Raw genomic sequence first — 19,529 nt, 5'->3', positions numbered from 1 at the left:
CACTGAACTGGGTTATTGATCCTGAGAGTATTTCTACACCTCCTGGCTTTATTTTGAGTAACCTAACCCTGATTTGTAAATACAGGAATGCATTTGAAGGAGAATTTTGAATTTGTGAAACATAATTATGCCTCTTAAACAGAATTCTGTATCTATGCTATTCTGATGGGAATGCATGGTCACAGTGTCATGAGATCCAAAAACAGGCACTTTTGTGATGTATTAGCTTTTTACAATAGCAGTTGGCTGGATCCATACTTTGAAGGGTCCCAATCTGAACAGTGTGTTAGGGTTAATCAGAGTTTATGCATTGGATTTAATTTGTGATTATTTCTAATTATTATTATTATATTGTTTTTCTCAGCTGCTTTGGAGCTTTTCTTGAATCATCCTTAATATTTGCAATTCACTAAGTGCCTTTCTCAAAACAATTAGTACAAGCAGCAAAACACTTTGAATTTCTTGCAAAAGCCTGTACTTTTCTAAAAATCTGTAGTTTATCTAATAAAAGTATTTGTATCAATAAACATCTCATCGCCATCAGAATGACAATATCAAGAAATCCAGAAACTGTGCGCCATCATACTAACAACATGACTAAACATTTTGATAATTTTGTTTGTGAATGATGACAGAGACTTTTCATTTTGATGCGAATGAGATGTTTATCGACACAAATACTTACTTTTCAGAGATGAACTAAGGATTTTGAGAAGCGTATAGGCTTTTGCAAGAAACCCAATGTTTTGTGCAGTTTGTATAAAATGTCTTGAGAAATGCACTTACTGGTTTGCAAATATTAAGGATAATTCGAGAAATGCTCCAAAGCAGCTGAGAAAAACTGTTAACAGTCTCCTGGACTGGCTCGTGGCATGCGCACTACCACTTATATGATATTATATTATAGTATATTATATTATAAGTCAAGTCAAGTCAAGTTTATTTGTATAGCGCTTTTCACAACAGACATTGTCTCAAAGCAGCTTTACAGAAAACAACAGTGAAGGTGAATGGTGTGCGTTTGTCCCTGATGAGCAGCCGTGGCGACAGTGGCAAGGAAAAACTCCCTTAGATGATATGAGGAAGAAACCTTGAGAGGAACCAGACTCAAAGGGGAACCATCCTCATATGGGTGACATCAAAAGTTTGGTCATAAATCTTTCAACAATACAGAACAATTTGTGATCATCATAGATCCAGCATCAGCTTCTCCATGCCAGGGCCTTTAAACACTCGGCATCTACTTCTCCATGATCATCCATAGGTCCATAATCTTCACGAGGTGGGACGTGACTGGAGCTGGCCAAACCTCAGGAAGCCTCGGGATGGGGAGAGAAAGAGAAGCAGTGGAGAGGAATTAGCGTAGCTGCTGTTCATGATATTAACAGCACAAGTTGATAATGTGCATGTAATCATATATTCTGGAGCACAAGGTTATGATGTGATGTGTGTGATGTGTGTTATGTGTAGGCTTTGCTAAAAAGATATGTTTTTAATCTACACTTAAACTGGGAGAGTGTATCTGAACCCCGAACACTGTCAGGAAGACTATTCCAGAGTTTAGGAGCTAAATGTGAAAATGCTCTACCGCCTTTAGTGGACTTTGCTATTCTAGGAACTACTAGAAGCCCAGAGTTTTGAGATCTCAGGGAGCGTGACGGATTGTAGCGTGTTAAGAGACTGGATAGATACATGGGAGCCAAACCATTTAGTGCTTTATAAGTGAGTAGCAGTAGTTTGTAGTCTATTCGAAACTTAATAGGAAGCCAATGTAGGGACGATAAGATTGGGGTTATATGATCGTATTTTCTTGACCTAGTAAGAACTCTTGCTGCGGCATTCTGAACTAACTGAAGCTTGTTTATTAATGATGCAGGACATCCACCTAGTAATGCATTACAGTAGTCTATTCTAGAGGTCATAAACGCATGGACGAGCTTCTCTGCATCAGATATAGATAACATATTTCTTAGCTTAGAAATATTTCTAAGGTGAAAGAAGGCTGTTTTTGTAACTTGATTGATGTGATTTTTAAAAGATAAGTTGCTGTCTAAAATAACTCCCAGGTCTTTTACCGTTGAACTAGTAGTTACAATTATATTATAGTATATTATAGTAAATTATATTATAATATATTATATTATATTATATAATAATAAATGGTTAAACATTCTTTATTACAAGCAACATTATTGTTACAAGCAACATTTCTTATGTTTTTATTCCTTTATTCTGTAAACATTGAATAAAAGTATCAGTGGACTCATTTTTTTAACCCTACTTAATTAAACGTATATTTGCACATCATCTACCAAAGACTGACATTTTTATTTGGTCGTAGTGGCCACACTGATTACACCCAATGCATCAGCTGATTATTTTTCTGTAACATTTTGTAACAGCTGTTATTTTTTGCTTTCCCTCAGAGACAAGATTAAAAAGACCTCAAATGCTTGAGCCAACCGAAGACACCCTGAAAATAGCTCCAGGTTTGCTGCATCTTAAACCGTCTTTAAATACACACAGGATTCAACACCAAACAAAATGTTTCATGTTTGTTTGCACGTTTATGTATGAGCAGGTTCGACGATTAACAAGACGTGCCGTGTGTTTTTACCTGGCAAAGGAGTCCAAGTGATGATTATGTCCTGGGAGTTTAAAGGCAATTATGTCTCCTCAAACACCTCTGAGCGTATCCTCCAAGAACCTCTCCGGTGAGTTTGATGTAGATAGATAGAGATAGACAGACACACTGACAGATTGATAGATCACTTAATTCATCCCGGAGGTAATTGACACGCTGCTGTAATTCAAATGCTGTTATTTTAAGTTTGCTAGAGTGAAATTATGGTTACAGTAAAACACAGAAAGTCCTAACAAAATAAATAAACATCAAATTATTATTTACTTACATTCCCCAGTCTTTTTCTTACACTCTCATCTGCCATCAGGATAATTTGAAAAGGACATTTTTTCCTATAAATATTAATAATATTATATGAATATATTCTATATGTAACCAAAGTACAGTGGGGCATTTTCAGTTAACCATACAATTACTTTGTTATGACGCTAGAATCGGAAAAACGTTGTGTTTGCCATTGACTTTATCTCGGGTGTTAAAGGCTTGTTACAGTGTAAAAAAAAAAAACAAACAAACAAACAAACAAACAAAATTATACCACAAAAACAGCAAAGGATGATGGGTTTTTCCTTCTGCTACTATGACATATGTTATGTCCAGGAACATCCTGAAGCTTTACACAATTCATAGGTTCTTCCAAAGCTGGCTACACAAAACACTGCACTGTGTATTTTTCTGGACACGCAAGATCAGTAATCTCAGCAATTTTAACAAATCTTTTCACAGAACTGCTTGTCTCCATTACATAAACAATTCTTACAACATTTCCTTTTGTCTTACTGCTCAAGAGGAAATGATGTTGAAAGTTTGTGATCAAATCTTTCAGTAGAGCTCCTTTAGACTTTCTATAGAGAAGAAGAGTTTCTATAAAACTTTTTTTTTAGACAAGTGCAAATATACACACTTTATCTCCATCTTGTCACTACTACATGAGGGCAGTTTTATTTCCAGACACCATGCATGGATTTTTGTTCACATGCTGCTGTAAATTTATTGTCATAATCATTTCTTGTCATTCTGTGTATTTTATTTTGTTGCTATTGTTTGTCTATAAAGTAAACAGATTGTAACTGTGCTTGCAGGGAGCTCGAGGTGGCTGATGGTTGGCAGGTGGAGCGAAGCTTGTTGGTGTCTCGGGTATTGGAGAAAGATTTTAACCTAAACTTCACCTGCAGGGCCGTAAATTACAGAGGAACTGCTGTTGGCTACTTCGTACTTCAGCCTGCAGGTCAGAAAACACACACCAACGATTTGTTTTACTTACTGCTGTGAAGTATTTCCACTGATTATATTATTGTCCTTAAATAAGAAAACTGTGATCTTAGTAGCTTCAAGAGAATCTTTTGGCTGCTTTAAAACATTATATATTCTTTTTGATTTTCAGTATAATTCCCAATTAATATAATAAAAAAATATATTCTTTTTGGAAATTGGAATTTTTCTTCTTCTTTTATTATTATTTTGTAGAATTAACTGCTGGTTTACCTAAAGGGTTTGAATTTTTATTAACATTTCTGGCATGTTGTCAGATCCTGATCTAATCCAGCCGATTGCACTTCTGGCCACCACAATACTTCTTCTTTTTGTCGTGGGATTTCTCCTGTACAGAGAGTTTAAGGTGGAGTTTGCACTGCTCTTCCGGACCCTGTTTCCTTTCTTGTATCCGAGCTCAGGTACGCTAAACACCAGGAAACCCCTGTTTCCCCTCAGCTCATTTCAACACTTGTGTGAAGAGCATGCAAAATGACACTTCCGTTCCAAAACCCAAACACCAGGAAGCAACAAATTAAACAAATACCTTTGAGGTGTCAATTATACTCGTGCTTACATTAAGAATAAGAATATGCTAGTTGTTCACATGGCACAGTTTGTCAGGAGCAGGTATTCTACAACAATAGATTTCAGTTTCATTTGAAAATTCCTCAAGCTAATACATTTTTGTCTATTTTTTAACATTGTGATGAAATAAACAGGCCTATATAGCAGAATTGTATTTTAACCGTTGATGTAAATGAATGCAACAGTTCTGTTCTAAAGAAGTTAATGGGTTAGTGTTAAAAATCCATATTTAGCTCCCATTTCCAGATTAGTTCTTTGGTTGTTGAAGGTTCTGTTGTTTTTGCCTACAGAGGGTGATGGGAAACTGTATGATGCCTATGTGGTGTATCCCCGAATTCACGGGGACACATTGAGTGAAGCGGTTGAGGCTTTTGCTGTGAAGACGCTGCCAGAGGTCCTAGAGGAACGCTATGGATACAGGCTCTTCATCTTGGGCCGGGACAGTCTACCTGGACAAGGTAAAGGGGCCAAAGCAAACCCAGATATTATACAACATTATGAGACAGGGATCCCTACATTATTATGCCATTATTTAAAGACATTATTCATATTCATTTTTATTTTTCATGCTGCTCTTTAAATGCACACACAGACTTAAAATGGCATGACCAATGCACCACATTGTATACACATTTCTAAAAGGGACTGGACTAGAACTAGTGCACAGTGACATCATTGCACAGAAATACTAACATAGAAACACTGCACATTATCATTGAAAGGTATTTCTCTGACATTATTTAAAAAAAATATTTTTTCAAGTTTCATGATGTGTATTTTTTTTATTTTTGTAAAATTGCTCATAACCTGCTGGTATCCAAACACTTCCTCACATTTGAAGAAACGCAAAATGATTAATATATAAATTTTTCCAACCTATTTTCTAGCGATGGCAGACGTGGTAGAGGAGACAATGAACCTTTGTCGTCGAATGTTGCTGTTATACACTGGCTCATCTCTAACCAGTTTAGACGGGTCATCGTGGCTCGAGCAGCAGGCAGGCTTTCATCAAGCCTTACTAGATGACTCACTCTCTGTGATGTTGCTAGAGATGGAGCAGCTCAGTGATCCTTCCATCCTCCCTGAGTCACTGCGTCTCCTGCGCGATAAACAGGGGGCTCTACAGGCCTGGAATAAGCGGTGGAATTGGAGGTGCACAAGTATGAAGGAAGCTACAGAAGAAAATGAAAAGTCTCTCTCTTCGTTTACTTTGTCTGCTCGTTTCTGGAGGAAAGTGCGCTACTACATGCCAGTGAGAGGCAAAGCCAAGCTTCACTCGAAGAGAAAATTTCTATTTACCGTGTGAATGATGACTGGAATCGTGTATTGAGAATGTTAAAATGAGTAACAGAGCGCAGGAAGCAGTGTGGTTAAAGTGCGCACTTGAGTGTTCACTTCTGGCTGAATTGTCCACAGAAGATCACTGCAGTCTGATCGAAATAAACAGTGAGACCTCTCACAAATAACATGGGAAAGATTGTAAGAACACAGAGAATGGTTTGCTTTAACTCAGGGTTCATTTGTGAATTTCAAGCACACTTCTGCTGAACCTTGGAAGCACAAGCTGAAGAAAACAGTTGGTTGAGTAGGTTGAGGTTTCTTGTTTTTAGCAAGCAGGAAACACTTAAAACAAACAAACCACACTATCCAATATCACACCAGTAATACCAATATCACTTATGCCACTAAGCTTGTTAGCAAACTCTGGTGAGGAACATAGGTCTGGCAAAACTCCGGTGTGATTCCTTAGAGTTTTATGAAATTCCTTAATTGATGACAATCAAGGAATTTTGTTGGCAGTATTTATCGGATGAAATGTATATGACAATACAGATTTGTTTCACTGGCAGCCTTACACAAGCTCTTCCCACTTAAACATCTCTCACAATTTGGGAGAACCTTTTGGGGAGTCATCAGTAAATATTGTGTAAATATTCTCAGGGAGGTGTGAACAAAAATTTTTTTATAAAAAATAAAGCAACACACACACACACACACACACACACACACACACACACACACACACACACACACACACACACACAGTACTCTACATATATATAAAAATAAAAAAAAACTTTTGCATAATTTAACACAAAAGGCTAACACAACATCTGTAGCTTTGATGTTTTATAAAGTTTGTTGTTGTGTACTCCATTGTTTCGTGAGTCCTGATCTAGTTTCAGAGATTTAGGTTTCAGCAAAAGCACATGTTCATATTAAAAAGACAGTACTTTCCAAACAGTACGTAAAGGAAAAAAGAAGATAATGTAGCTTTTATGCCATTTGTGTCACTGGTTCTTTTCATGTGATTATATTTATGATCTTAAAGTCAGTTTTCAGTCATCAAATATGATGCCATCTGCTATTGCTTGTAAATGATAACACAGCAGGGAGAGGCATCAGCTACAAATGTCAAACAACACAGCTAAAACCAAAGCATTATCTAAAGCAGAATTCATGTTATCAACAAAAAAAACTCAAAACAAAACAGACATCACCGCCATATTCTGACAGGTGCCTAAATTACTGATGTTATGTTAACATTAATATTAGTAATATAGAATTAGGTAATATTGTTCTTTGATTTAGTCGACTGGCTTTAAGAGCATGTCATCTGCAATAGGGCTACTATGTGTGCTTAATATTTGACTGAATGATGCACTTATTTCTATTAAAAGAAAGAGAAATGATGACTCATGGAGATATTCTTTATTCATTTCGTATTGCTGTGTGTATAAATTACTATAACAGAATATTATAGTTATAACTATAACTATATATGCTCTTGTACAAGGAGAAGGTGAATCTATAAAGTTTTTATCTTACCCTATGCTAAATATACTTTGGTTGTATTGTTGATTTTGCAGTTTTATTGTATTTTTGTACATTTGTATAAAGTTGTTGCTGTTTTTACCATGTGATACCATGTTTCTTCTTTTAGCACACCTCAGTTTGTTACTTATTGTAACATATATTGTAACAGTTGGAAAAATGCAGAAAATTATACAATATGTTCAAAACAGCATTAAACGCACTAAATCATCTCTATACCCAATTTCATGACAGTGGCACATTTGAATTTTAATTGTAATCCATTTTTATACATCATAATTTCTCATTAACAATAAAAGGGGAGCTCTAAGTTTAGATGTTTCATGAACATGCAGTAGGGAAACGCTCTTCTCACCAAGATCTGTCTGTATACTGCTCTCTCCCCCGGCTGGTTAAATCGAGCAAAGTCAGTTTGGCAAAAAATATCTATCTATCTATCTATCTATCTATCTATCTATCTATCTATCTATCTATCTATCTATCTATCTGTCTGTCTGTCTGTCTGTCTGTCTGTCTGTCTGTCTGTCTGTCTGTCTGTCTGTCTGTCTGTCTGTCTGTCTATTAATCTAATCTAATCTATCTACATTCACTAGCTAATAATAAAGACATATAAATATAATAATACTAATTTTGTTCAAAAAACCTCCAACAACTAATTTGCATGAGTTTAGTGAGTAAGGCAAAATAATTTACATTTAATTGAAAAATCCCAGCAATTCATCTCAGTTTATGCTCCCCCGTCTCCCTCTCTCTCTCTCTCTCTAGTACACCCCTCACATTTCAGCAACCATGTTAGTATATCTTCTCAAAATACTATAGAAATAAAACGTGCATATATGTTATAGTAGTCAATGTGCAGCTTGTATAGCAGCATAGATGTACAGTCCTCTGGAAATAACTCAACATACAGCCATTATTGTCAAAATAACCAGCAACAAAAGTGAGTCCACCCTAAGTGAACATGTCAAAACCGCTTTCAAATATAGTCAAGTTTCATTTCTATAGTATTGTCCCTTGAGAAAATATAATAACATGGTTGCTGAAATGTGAGGAGTGTACTTACTTTTGTGAGATTCAGTTACATGCAGAACACCAGATATGATCCCCAGTTTATCATGAATAGTAGATGTGATTTTGTGTTTAAACAGAAATAGGTTATAGGTTTATTTTGCAAAAAAAAAAAAAAACTTTAAATGTCATAAATGTGTAAAAGCATCAATTATTCTTTAGACTGACATTAAATAAACATGCCAGACATTACAGTTTTTCTCAAATGCTAAAACACAAAAGCCAATCCTCTAAACCAAATGACCAGTTGTCTAAACACATTTACTAAATCTAGCCATCATTTTCCAATATCATAAACACATTTCACATGAAGACACAATTCACAAAACACAATCCTACGTTCTCATAAATCTTAACACATTTTTTTTTGTGCTAAAAAACAAGTTGCAAAAGAACTCTGCTCATATTCTCAAATGAAAGCTCATGTGATGCAAAATGCTTGCCACAGTCAGCAATATTTGAACACAATGAACACACCTGGCGTCATTCATTACACACAACGACTCAAAATTGAAGACACTTGTTGCTAATGCTGTGACCACATGTACAAAAACAAGTTCAGAGTGCACAGTTTGCTGAAGATTCCAAACAAACACAACGGATGAAGGCAGAGTCAGGGGAAGAGGAATTTGAGTCAGAGGAGGGAGAAGAGCTGGCCATGGAAGAAGAGGAGCAGGCCAACGAGGAAGAGGAGTTCAAATCAGTGGAGGAAGAGGAGCAGGCCAACGAGAAAGAGGAGTTCTAATCAGAGGAGGAAGAGGAGCAGGCCAACGAGAAAGAGGAGTTCAAATCAGAGGAGGAAGAGGAGCAGGCCAACGAGGAAGAGGAGTTCAAATCAGGGGAGGAAGAGGAGCAGGCCAACAAGGGAGAGGAGAAGGTCCAGGAGGGAGAGCAAGACAACCTCGCACCATCATTACGGACGAGATGCGAACAACAGTCATTGACCATGTCATTGTCCATGGCATGACAATGGCTGAAGCAGGACTACGAGTCCGTCCAAACCTGAGTAGGTTTACCGTGGCCACCATTATCAGGGCATTCAGACAACACAACAGGTATTGTACTCTATTGCGTTCTTTGTCACAATACAATTTTACAAGCCTGTGAAAGTAGTCTATTGGTTTCAAATCAGTTGTTACTGTATTGTAAAACTGACAACACATGTTTCTTTCTTTAGAGTTGAAAGAATGCCACATAGAGGTGGGAGGGTTGCCATATTTACAGCGGCACAAGAGTTCCCTTTGAGCACAACTCTGCGAGACACAAAGACCTACGTTACGAGTATGTGCAAGTAAGTATACATCAATGTTCACAGTACAGTTAGTGGACATACTGTGTTGCTCAGTGGCCTACATTACTTCTGGACAATACTGTGCTACCTGATTGACTGTTGTTCTGAACACCTGTGCACTTTCACATTTTCACAGTGGATATTACAGTTGGACACGATGGCCAGACCTCATGAGTACCTCTTCCTGGATGAGGCTGGCTTCAACCTGCAGAAACGAAGGCAAAGAGGCCGTAACATCATTGGCCAAAGAGCCATCACTGAGGTTCCTGGCCAACGGGGGGTAATATTACTCTTTGTGCGGCTATAGGTTTGGAAGGGCTTGTCCACCGGCATGCTGTCCTTGGGTCTTACAACACCCAACGTCTCCTCACCTTCCTAGAGGAGCTAAAAGGCATCCTTCTGGACCGCCAACAACACTATCCTGGGCCCGCACATCAAATTTATGTAATCATTTGGGACAATGTACGCTTCCACAAAACAAACCAAATCAGAGAGTGGTTCACCACCAACAGTTACCACTTTTTAAACGTCTGTCTGCCACCCTACTCCCCTTTCCTGAACCCTATAGAGGAGTTCTTCTCATCACGGAGATGGAAGGTTTATGACAGACAACCATACACTAGAGAGAACCTCCTAATGGCAATGGAGCTGGCCTGTGTTGACATCCCAGTGGAGGCCTTCCAAGGATGGATTCGCCATTTCAGGGCGTTTTTAATGCGGTGCCTGGCAAGAGACAATATAGCCTGCGATGTGGATGAGGTGATGTGGCCCGATGCAGCTCAGCGACATGATGCTGCACAGTGATTGTGGTGTGTGTGTGGTGTGAATAAAGTAAATAAAAACCTTCACACCCTGATCATGTTTTCAAGAGTACTGTTGTGTGCAATAGATTCTGTTTTTGCATTGAGTTGTGTTACAGTAGTGTACATGCAGAATTTACTATAGATTTATACTCTTTATATGAAACTTTCAAATCTAAATGCCTAATTCTCTGCAGAGATCTAAGAACATCCATTACTGTAAAGTTTCAAAAATATGCATTGGCAGTTATGAAACAAAGAACCTTCTCACAAATTGAGCATTGTGTTTTCAATTGTTTTGCTGTAGTGTGTAATGATGTGTATAGTGTTTACATTTTTGAAAGCTTCGAGCTGCTCTTTTGGTGTGAAAGTTTGAGTTTTGAAGTGAGAAGGTGTGGTTGTGTTTATGTAGCTTTAGAAAAGGGTGTTGTGTTTAGACATTGGGGAACATGGAGGAAACGTTTGTGAAATGTGTTTTAGCATTTAAGAAAAACTGTAATCACAACAATAATCTAAACAGGACCATTTCTGAACCTCTCAGGACCAGAGTAACATCCTTTACATTTTACTGTATATCATAAACAGTAGGTTTACTGGTCAGTGCTATTATATGTTTTGTGTATCTGTTCCACACTGCCTTGTATTGTCTGGTGCACTGTTTTTTGTCTGCACTGCGCACTAGGTTGCACATGATGCACATTATGTGGCGAAGACACTTACATTAGTCCTTGGCTCTGTGTTCTGTATGGAGCTTTATGTTGTGTGATGTCGCTCTATGTTGTTCTATGTAGCACCAGGGTTCAGGAGAAACATTTAATAATTTCACAATGTACTGCATCAGCTATATATGGTTGAAATGACAATTAAAGCTTCTTGACTTGACTATTTTCCAATCTAAATCTTGACTATAATTCCAATTAAAATTAAATATTGGTTACATTTAGCTATATTTAACTATATACAATATATATATATATATATATATATATATATATATATATATATATATATATATATATATATATATATATACACACACACACTCACCGGCCACTTTATTAGGTACACCTTACTAGTACCGGGTTGGACCCCCTTTTGTCTTCAGAACTGCCTTAATCCTTCGTGGCATAGATTCAACAAGGTACTGGAAACATTTCTCAGAGATTTTGGTCCATATTGACATGATAGCATCACGCAGTTACTGCAGATTTGTCGGCTGCACATTCATGATGCGAATCTCCCGTTCCACCACGTCCCAAAGGTGCTTTATTGGATTGAGATCTGCACTCAAAAAAATGAAATGTGGCTGCTGTTGGGCCAAAGAATATAACTATGTTTAAATTAAATAATGTAAAATAGTCATGTTGACAAAATTTAAAAATAGTAAAATTTCAGTTTAACACAACTAATTTAAGTAAAACGAATGAAACAGAGTTGTGTTGCTTCTGCAGTATCGCGCTTTGGTCAACAGGTGGAGTAATGAAAAGCAGATTCATAGCGAACTTTTCTGCTCTGTTTTTGATCGGCGCCATTTAATGGGAATCAGTTTAAACAAAGTTCACGATGCAAAAAGAGAAAACAAGCGAAGATTTTTCCTTGTGGACACACAGCCAGGTGAGATTTCACTTTTTTCTCTCTCTCTCTCTCTCTCTCTCTCTCTCTCTCTCTCTCTCTCTCTCTATATATATATATATATATATATATATATATATATACAGTGAGGAAAATAAGTATTTGAACACCCTGCTATTTTGCAAGTTCTCCCACTTAGAAATCATGGAGGGGTCTGAAATTGTCATCGTAGGTGCATGTCCACTGTGAGAGACATAATCTAAAAAAAAAATCCAGAAATCACAATATATGATTTTTAAACTAGTTATTTGTATGATACAGCTGCAAATAAGTATTTGAACACCTGAGAAAGTCAATGTTAATATTTGATACAGTAGCCTTTGTTTGCAATTACAGAGGTCAAACGTTTCCTGTAGTTTTTCACCAGGTTTGCACACACTGCAGGAGGGATTTTGGCTCACTCCTTCACACAGATCTTCTCTAGATCAGTCAGGTTTCTGGCCTGTCGCTGAGAAACAGCGACAGGCCAGAGCTCCCTCCAGAGCTCCCTTTTGAGCTCCCTCCAAAGATTCTCTATTGGGTTTAGGTCTGGACACTGGCTAGGCCACGCCAGAACCTTGATATGCTTCTTACAGAGCCACTCCTTGGTTATCCTGGCTGTGTGCTTCGGGTCATTGTCATGTTGGAAGACCCAGCCTCGACCCATCTTCAATGCTCTAACTGAGGGAAGGAGGTTGTTCCCCAAAATCTCGCAATACATGGCCAATAATCGCAAATAATCTCATGTTTTGTATGATATTTTCATGACGTTACCGTGTTCCTCGTGTGTGGGTTTCACATTCATGTTAGTTACGTTTTTGTTTTTCGCTTTAATTTAATATATTTGTTGAAATGTAATTTTGATTTTATTATTCGATTTTTATTATTAGGGTAATATTAATCTTTGCCATGCTGTTTGTCTTTGTCTGGCAGGAGGACGGCAGTGATCGGATATTAGTAGGCCATTCCTCGAGGTAATATTTCTGGAATATTTCTGGGCACATAATATATATATATATATATATATATATATATATATATATATATATATATATATATATATATATATATATATATATATATATATACACACACTTTTGGTGTAGTATATCTTTGAATTTTGGTGTGCGTGTTGAAATTGAAAAATTCTTGGATGTCTTGTACTGGTTGCTAGGATTGACAAACTTGACTTTTGTAAAAACATCACAGTGGGATAATCTGTATGATGCTACTTAAAGTTTTAGATGTACAGTAAAGCGCTAACTAAAAAATTACATTGTTCAGAATGTCTCCATCGAGAAGAAAACGTGAATGCATCCTGAAAGCCCTTACTGTCTACCTGAATGAAGACCATCAAATCTTGTGAAGGAGTGTATGATAAGTCATTTACATTTTTCTAAAACATTTTATGTTTCTGTGCAACAAACCCCTCCTCTCACCCTTGATCTGTTGGTAATTATCTTTTTATACTTAATATTTTTAGGATGTTAAACATGATGTCGTTGCAACCTCGATGCACAACACCACCCTGGGAATCTATGGCCTCGTACATGAAGGAGCAGATGCTACAGACCCATATGAATATGTTGGCATCATCAATAAAGGCATCCGAATATTTGAAAACCTGAACAATGTGGCAAATGCATGTTCTGTGATACTTGGTCTAATTTATGCATTAAACTTGGCTTACCCACAAGATCTGAGATACACTTTTGAAGTATTTCAAAAGTTATTTATGGAACTAAATGCAAACAAGCATTCAAACAAGGTCCAGGTCCTGAAAAATAAACTCTTTTCATAAGGCAGGACATACTGTATGTTTTCTCCATAAAGTTGTGCTGTGGCAGGTAAGGCAACACCCCTTACCCGAGTGCATAAGGCACCTGCACGCGCTACCTCTCCTCAGTGAGCATATTCGCTTCTCGTGCAGCAAGCGGGGCAAACTTGGTGGATCTCTCCACTCGATGTTTCAGAGAACCGGGGTTACGAAAGTAACCTATTGTTCTCTTTCATCATCTCGTGTTCGAGATCCACCAATGGGAGATATAGACAACTCCCCGGTTGCCCAATACACTCATAGCGAGGCCCTGTAAGCCAGAGGACGGCCAAACGGGTGGTGCACGGCACGTCACAAAGCATAATAATTAACATAACTAGGCCGGGCAGACGGGGTTGAAAGGAGTGCAGGCCTAGTAGCATGTGGCTACGAAGAGCCCACACTTAAGACTGCATGAGCTACCGGGGTTCGGGTAACATCGAGCCGGTAGTACCTAACAAAGGTGTGCGGAGAGGACCAGCTCGCAGCGGCACAAATGTCCTGCAAGGGAACTCCCCTGAACAGAGCCCAAGAAGTAGCCACGCCTCTAGTGGAGTGCGCTCTAAGGCCACCTGGGGGCTGCATGCCCCTAGATTCATACGCTAAGGAGATGGCTTCTACCAGCCAGCGAGAGAGACGTTGCTTAGAGATGGGATTCCCCGTGTTCGGCGGGGCCCAAGAGATGAAGAGCTGGTCGCTCTTTCGAAAAGAGTTTGTCCTGTCCATGTAAACCCGTAGGGCACGCACAGGGCACAAAGCATTCAGCCTCTGGTCCTCCGCAGAGGAAAAAGGGGGAGGATGAAAGGCAGAGAGCTCAATCACCTCACCAGAGAAAGCTGGGAAGCATTTAGGCATGAAGGCCGGGTTAGGCCTAAGCAAAACCTTATCTCCATTGAACGAGAATTTGGTGCACGAGGAATGAACCGAGAGCGCATGCAAATCACTGACACGTTTGGCGGAAGCCAAAGCCAGAAGCAGAGCCGTCTTGAAGGACAGAAGCCTGAGGGAGATATCCCCCAGGGGCTCAAAAGGTTGTCGGGCCAGCACCCCCAGCACCATGGATAGATCCCAATCTGGGACTACACTTTTGGTGATCGGGATGGAGCGGCGCGCGCCCTTCATGAATCTACGGATAAGGGGGTGCTGACCCACCGTAGTGTCGCCGAAACCGACGTGACACGCAGCGATAGCCGCTAAATAGACCTTAATCGTCAAAAAAGTTCTGCCACGATCGATAAGGTCCTGCAAAAAAACCCAGAATGTCATAAACTGAGCACAGATATGAGACGAGCTGGAGTTTCTCGCACCACTCCTTAAACACACGCCACTTGCAATCATAGAGAGAACGTGTGGAAGAGGCCCTGGCATTCTGAATCGTGGCGATAACACGTGGGGAAAGCCCCAAATTGTTTAAATTCGCCCTCTCACGGGCCAGGCCCAGAGAGCCACCCTGTCTGGGTGAGGATGATAGATTTCCCCGTTCGCTTGGGCCAGGAGGTCTGTGCGTAAGGGGAGGGGCCAAGGCTCTGCATATAAAAGAGGAATTATCTCCGCAAGCCAAGGTGCCTTGGGCCACCTGGGAGCTATGAGGATCAGAGCCAAACCCTGGCCAAGGTCGGGGTTATCAGGCAGAGAGGAGGGAAAGCGTAGAGCAGCGCGCTGGGCCACGGGTGAGCCAGCGCGTCTACGCCGAGGGGTGCGTCCTCGTCCCGAAGCGAGAAGAACATAGAACAGTGGGCGTTTTCGCGCGAGGCGAAGAGATCGACGGTAGCCTGGCCGAACCCCTCCCATAGCAACCTCACTATCTGAGGGTGAAGCCGCCATTCTCCGTAGAGTGGGTTTCCTCTCGACAGAAGGTCTGCGCCCCTGTTCAAAATGCCCGGGACGTGAGTCGCCCGTAACGACAGAAAATGCCGTGCGCTCCAAACCAGCAACCTGTGAGCTAGAGCATGAAGCTTGGAGGAGCGTATGCCGCCTTGACGGTTGATATGTGCCACAGCTGTCGTATTGTCGCAGCGCACCAGCACATGATGTCCATGCAGGCGAGGCAAAAAATGCTTTAGAGCTTTTAACACAGTAAGGAGCTCCAAATAATTTATATGGGCTGAATGAAGTGAGTTCGGCCATACACCGTTCACTGATCTGCCCTCCTGTGTGACTCCCCACCCCGTTAAGGAGGCATCTGTCGTTACCACTTTCCGCAGCATGATCGCCCCGAGAGGGGTCCCATGCGCGTAGAACTCCGCAGCTCTCCAGCGGCGCAGCGCGGCCATGACATAGCGGCAAAGATCGCGCAACGGGCTGAGATGCAGGGACAAAACCCACTTCATAAAAGCCCTCATTCTCAGAAGACCTAGAGGCAATGCATGGACAGCCGAAGCCATAAGACCCTGTAATCTGAGGCATGTGCGATACTGTATGCGCGCTCCTTCCCTGAACCGCGCGAGACAGTTCATGAATGCAGAGATGCGCTTCTGTGACAGGCGCATGCGCATCGTAACGGAATTCAGCTCCAGCCCCAGGAATATGACCTCCTGAGCGGGAGTGAAGTTGCTCTTGTTCACATTGACTCTGAAACCGAGCGCAGCGATGTGAGAGAGCACACGGGCAGTGTTTTGAATCACTTTCTCTCTCGAATCGGCTATAATAAGCCAATCGTCTATGTATGTGAGGATTCTGATACCCGCTGATCTCAAAGGCGCAAGTCCCGCCTCCACACACAGACAGAACGTCCTCAACAGTGAAGCCTGTGCGGAACAGAGAGTGACCCTCGCCGGCAAGGGGGGGCTGACCTCGCTGAAGGAGAACCTCCGTCTTTTGGACGGGCGAACTTGGAGGGAACAACAAGTGTCCGGAGGGCTGGTCGCCCATGAACGCGGAACGAAAACCCCCTGTGGCCGAGCATCAGGTCGGCCGTCTTCGTTTAGGACCCGAAGGGGCGGGGTTAGGGGGTGTCCTCGCCGCGGCTGCAGCGAAGGACATCTTACCCCAGGGCTTAGCAGGCGGGGGAGGTGGCCCGCTCTGCTGAGCCGGTGGTTTCCCGCGAGGTCTGTAATTTCTGCCAGTGTAGTGGGGATGCCGTCCCGCAGCAGAAGTGTTAGATGGCCCCACAGATGGTGTCTGATGCTGCGCCTGCTTCATAGGAAGACACAATTTGAACGTCTCGTCCTCCTTCTTTTTATCATCGCATCGTTGTTGCATCAGGGCCACAGCCGGGCCAAAAAGAGCTTGGCCGGGTTCAATTGGCGCTCCTGCGATGCGACGTTTCTCACTATCAGGGAGAACGGAAAGATTGAGCCACAGTGCACGTTCTTCGACCACCGATAAAGCCATAGAACGCCTGCTCACTTGGACAGCCTGACGGGCATTACGGAGAACAAGGTCATTGACCGAGACGACCTCCTTCCAGAGATCGGGCGATGGTGACCCTTTCTCCAGTTGTTGACCCAAATCGATCAGGAGTTCGGCCTGATACGCGGCCAACAGCGAGGAGACATTAAGAGCTCGTATAGCGAGAGCTGAGGCTTTGTACGATGCCTGATGAATCGATGCGGAGAAACGATCCATTTTACCCGGAAGGACGGGCTTGAGTGGGGCGAGGTGTCTGGCGATGGAAGGCTCGATAACCGGGGGAATCGCCCATGCCGAGACTCGCCATATCCTTAACTTCCAACCCAGCAAGACCGTGTTTCAGGTCGAGCAGATCTCCCCAGCAATATCTCATGTGTTTAGCACATGCAGGGAGGACGGGAAGCAGCTGCTTTCTCGGGCCGGAAGGAGGTCCCAGAAGCTTGCCGTCATATACGTCCCTCTCCTGATCCGAAGCATTCAGGAGAGCCGGCCATTCGATGCCGAGCCGCGCGGCAGCGCGTTCACAATGCTTCAGCAAAACCGATTGAGATGGGGTGGGGGGAGCCTGAGGGGCCACGGAGGACGGGATGGCGACCTCGTCATCCGAGCCATCGAGAAGGTCCGCCTCGATCTCATCCCCGGAACCTGTCGGTCCTTCGGGGAGACGGTTGTCGCCTGGTAGTAAATCCTCGAAAGGGGAAGGACACAAGTCGGCCCAGTCAGAGGAAATCGCACCGCGGGGAACGGCCGTTTTGAGTCTGCGACGCAGGAGCTTTTTTGGGAGCGCCAGGCAATGGCTACAGTTCTCCGGGAGGTCAATAGCTTCTTGCGCATGCTTGAGACCCATGCAGACAACACAGAAGGGATGGGAATCCCTCGCGGCGATAAGTGCGCTGCACGCGGTCGGGCAGGCCCGCGATAGGTTGTCCACTGGAGTAGCCGGTGCCACTTTAGTAAGCGCCATGAAGAAAAAAAAAAAGGAATGCAAGCGTGGGCGGCTCGCGAAGCTAACCTGGCTGAGGACGGGCACGTCCGGCGGAGGCTGATCAGACGATATGTCCTCCTGAAGACGAAAAAAAAAAGTGCAGTCCAGAAAACCAGGAAGCTGTGAGGAAAAAATTGCAGAAGTCGCGAGAAGCGAATGTTAACTGAGGAGAGGTAGCGCGTGCAGGTAATGGTAAGGGGCGTTGCCTTACCTGCCATTGGCACGCGCTCCTGTCTGTCAAGCCAGACTTGGTGCAATTGGATGCTTCTGCAGAGGTCAGGAGGTCAGGAGGTCAGGATTCCCTTCCCATAGGTGGATCTCGAACACGAGATGATGAAAGAGAACCGGCTGATGTGACTCTGATTTCTCCTCTGTTTTCACACCAGCTTCACTTTGTGATTTTGCTCTGGTGAAAAACGTCTGCTGAAATGTCAGATTCTTCTTTAACTCTTCTACTTTCTGTATCCTGCTCTGCATTCAGGTTTTTCAGCTTCTCCTGATGTTTTGTCTTGTAGTTCCGTCTTGGATTCAATTCCTTAATTACAGCCACATTCACTCCACAAATAAGACACACGTGTTTACCGCCAGTGTCAGTAAACATTTACTCAAAATCCCATCAGTTTTGAAAGGCTCTGTTTTCAGAATCCACTTTTCTCTTTGCCACTGTGAGGCGCTGTTTCAGAATAACTTTACAATAGGGTTAAATACATCAACAAAAGCTCGACTTGATTGACGCTGGAATGTTCCCAGGTAGTCTAGCGTTCGGTAAGGCAGCTGAAGCCCTGCATTATGGGATCTGTAGTTTGTGTTATCAGCGCTTCATATCGCCGGGACATTAATAACAATAATAATAGATTTATATAAAATCATCTCGCGGAGTTTGACACCCCTGATCTATGTGAAGACACAGATCATGTTAATGATTTCTCACAATAATTATCAACAATGATTTAACAAGGTAGAAAACAGCTATTTTTAGAAAAGGCTCGCAGGCGACTCATGTGGTCCTTGCGGGCGACCTGGTGGTGACCCCTGGTCTATACCATGCTACCAGAACACCTTTTCCACAAATTAACTAAGGCATTTAAAAAAAAAAACATTATTTTGCAGAAAACACACTGATCAAAATTAGAGAACACTTTCAGATACCTCCCAGTTATTGGTGTTAATCTGGCACCTGGTGCTAATTTCCTTGATTTTCTGTCAACCCCTATTTAACTGGCAGCCTACCTTCCAGTTTCACTGACTCTGCAAGATAGTGGGCCGTTCTAAAGTGACTGAAAGCCTCA

At 41.7% G+C, this 19,529-nt stretch overlaps 1 protein-coding gene and 2 long non-coding RNA genes across 5 annotated transcripts in view; all 3 read left to right on the top strand.

Moving 5' to 3' along the window:
- The window catches only part of LOC310724014 (interleukin-1 receptor type 1), a 17,896-nt gene extending 10,497 nt beyond the window's left edge, over positions 1-7,399 (top strand). For 2 of the 3 annotated variants that reach the window (XM_083537753.1, XM_083537754.1), the window contains 6 exons: positions 2,427-2,489; positions 2,582-2,714; positions 3,727-3,872; positions 4,174-4,317; positions 4,774-4,941; positions 5,371-7,399. In XM_083537753.1, coding sequence (XP_083393879.1) covers positions 2,427-2,489; positions 2,582-2,714; positions 3,727-3,872; positions 4,174-4,317; positions 4,774-4,941; positions 5,371-5,789 — 1,073 coding nt within the window. In that variant the 3' untranslated portion in view covers positions 5,790-7,399. The remainder of the gene's footprint in view (positions 1-2,426; positions 2,490-2,581; positions 2,715-3,726; positions 3,873-4,173; positions 4,318-4,773; positions 4,942-5,370) is intronic. The other variant, XR_014532884.1, reaches the window with a different exon arrangement.
- Positions 7,400-8,571: 1,172 nt separating this feature from the next.
- LOC310724336 lies at positions 8,572-9,621 on the top strand. The gene is made up of 3 exons (XR_014533044.1): positions 8,572-9,089; positions 9,136-9,441; positions 9,564-9,621. It is a non-coding gene; the product is annotated as an uncharacterized lncRNA (long non-coding RNA).
- A 2,341-nt stretch (positions 9,622-11,962) lies between these two features.
- LOC310723496 lies at positions 11,963-13,896 on the top strand. Its single transcript, XR_014532702.1, has 3 exons — positions 11,963-12,091; positions 13,022-13,062; positions 13,373-13,896. It is a non-coding gene; the product is annotated as an uncharacterized lncRNA (long non-coding RNA).
- Positions 13,897-19,529: the final 5,633 nt, after the last annotated feature.

The sequence above is a fragment of the Silurus aristotelis genome, assembly GCF_946808225.1.
Source record: "Silurus aristotelis genome assembly, chromosome: 3".
Lineage (NCBI taxonomy): Eukaryota > Metazoa > Chordata > Actinopteri > Siluriformes > Siluridae > Silurus > Silurus aristotelis.
The sequence above is the reverse complement of the archived record's forward strand: the minus strand, read 5'-3'. Positions and strand labels throughout refer to the sequence as shown.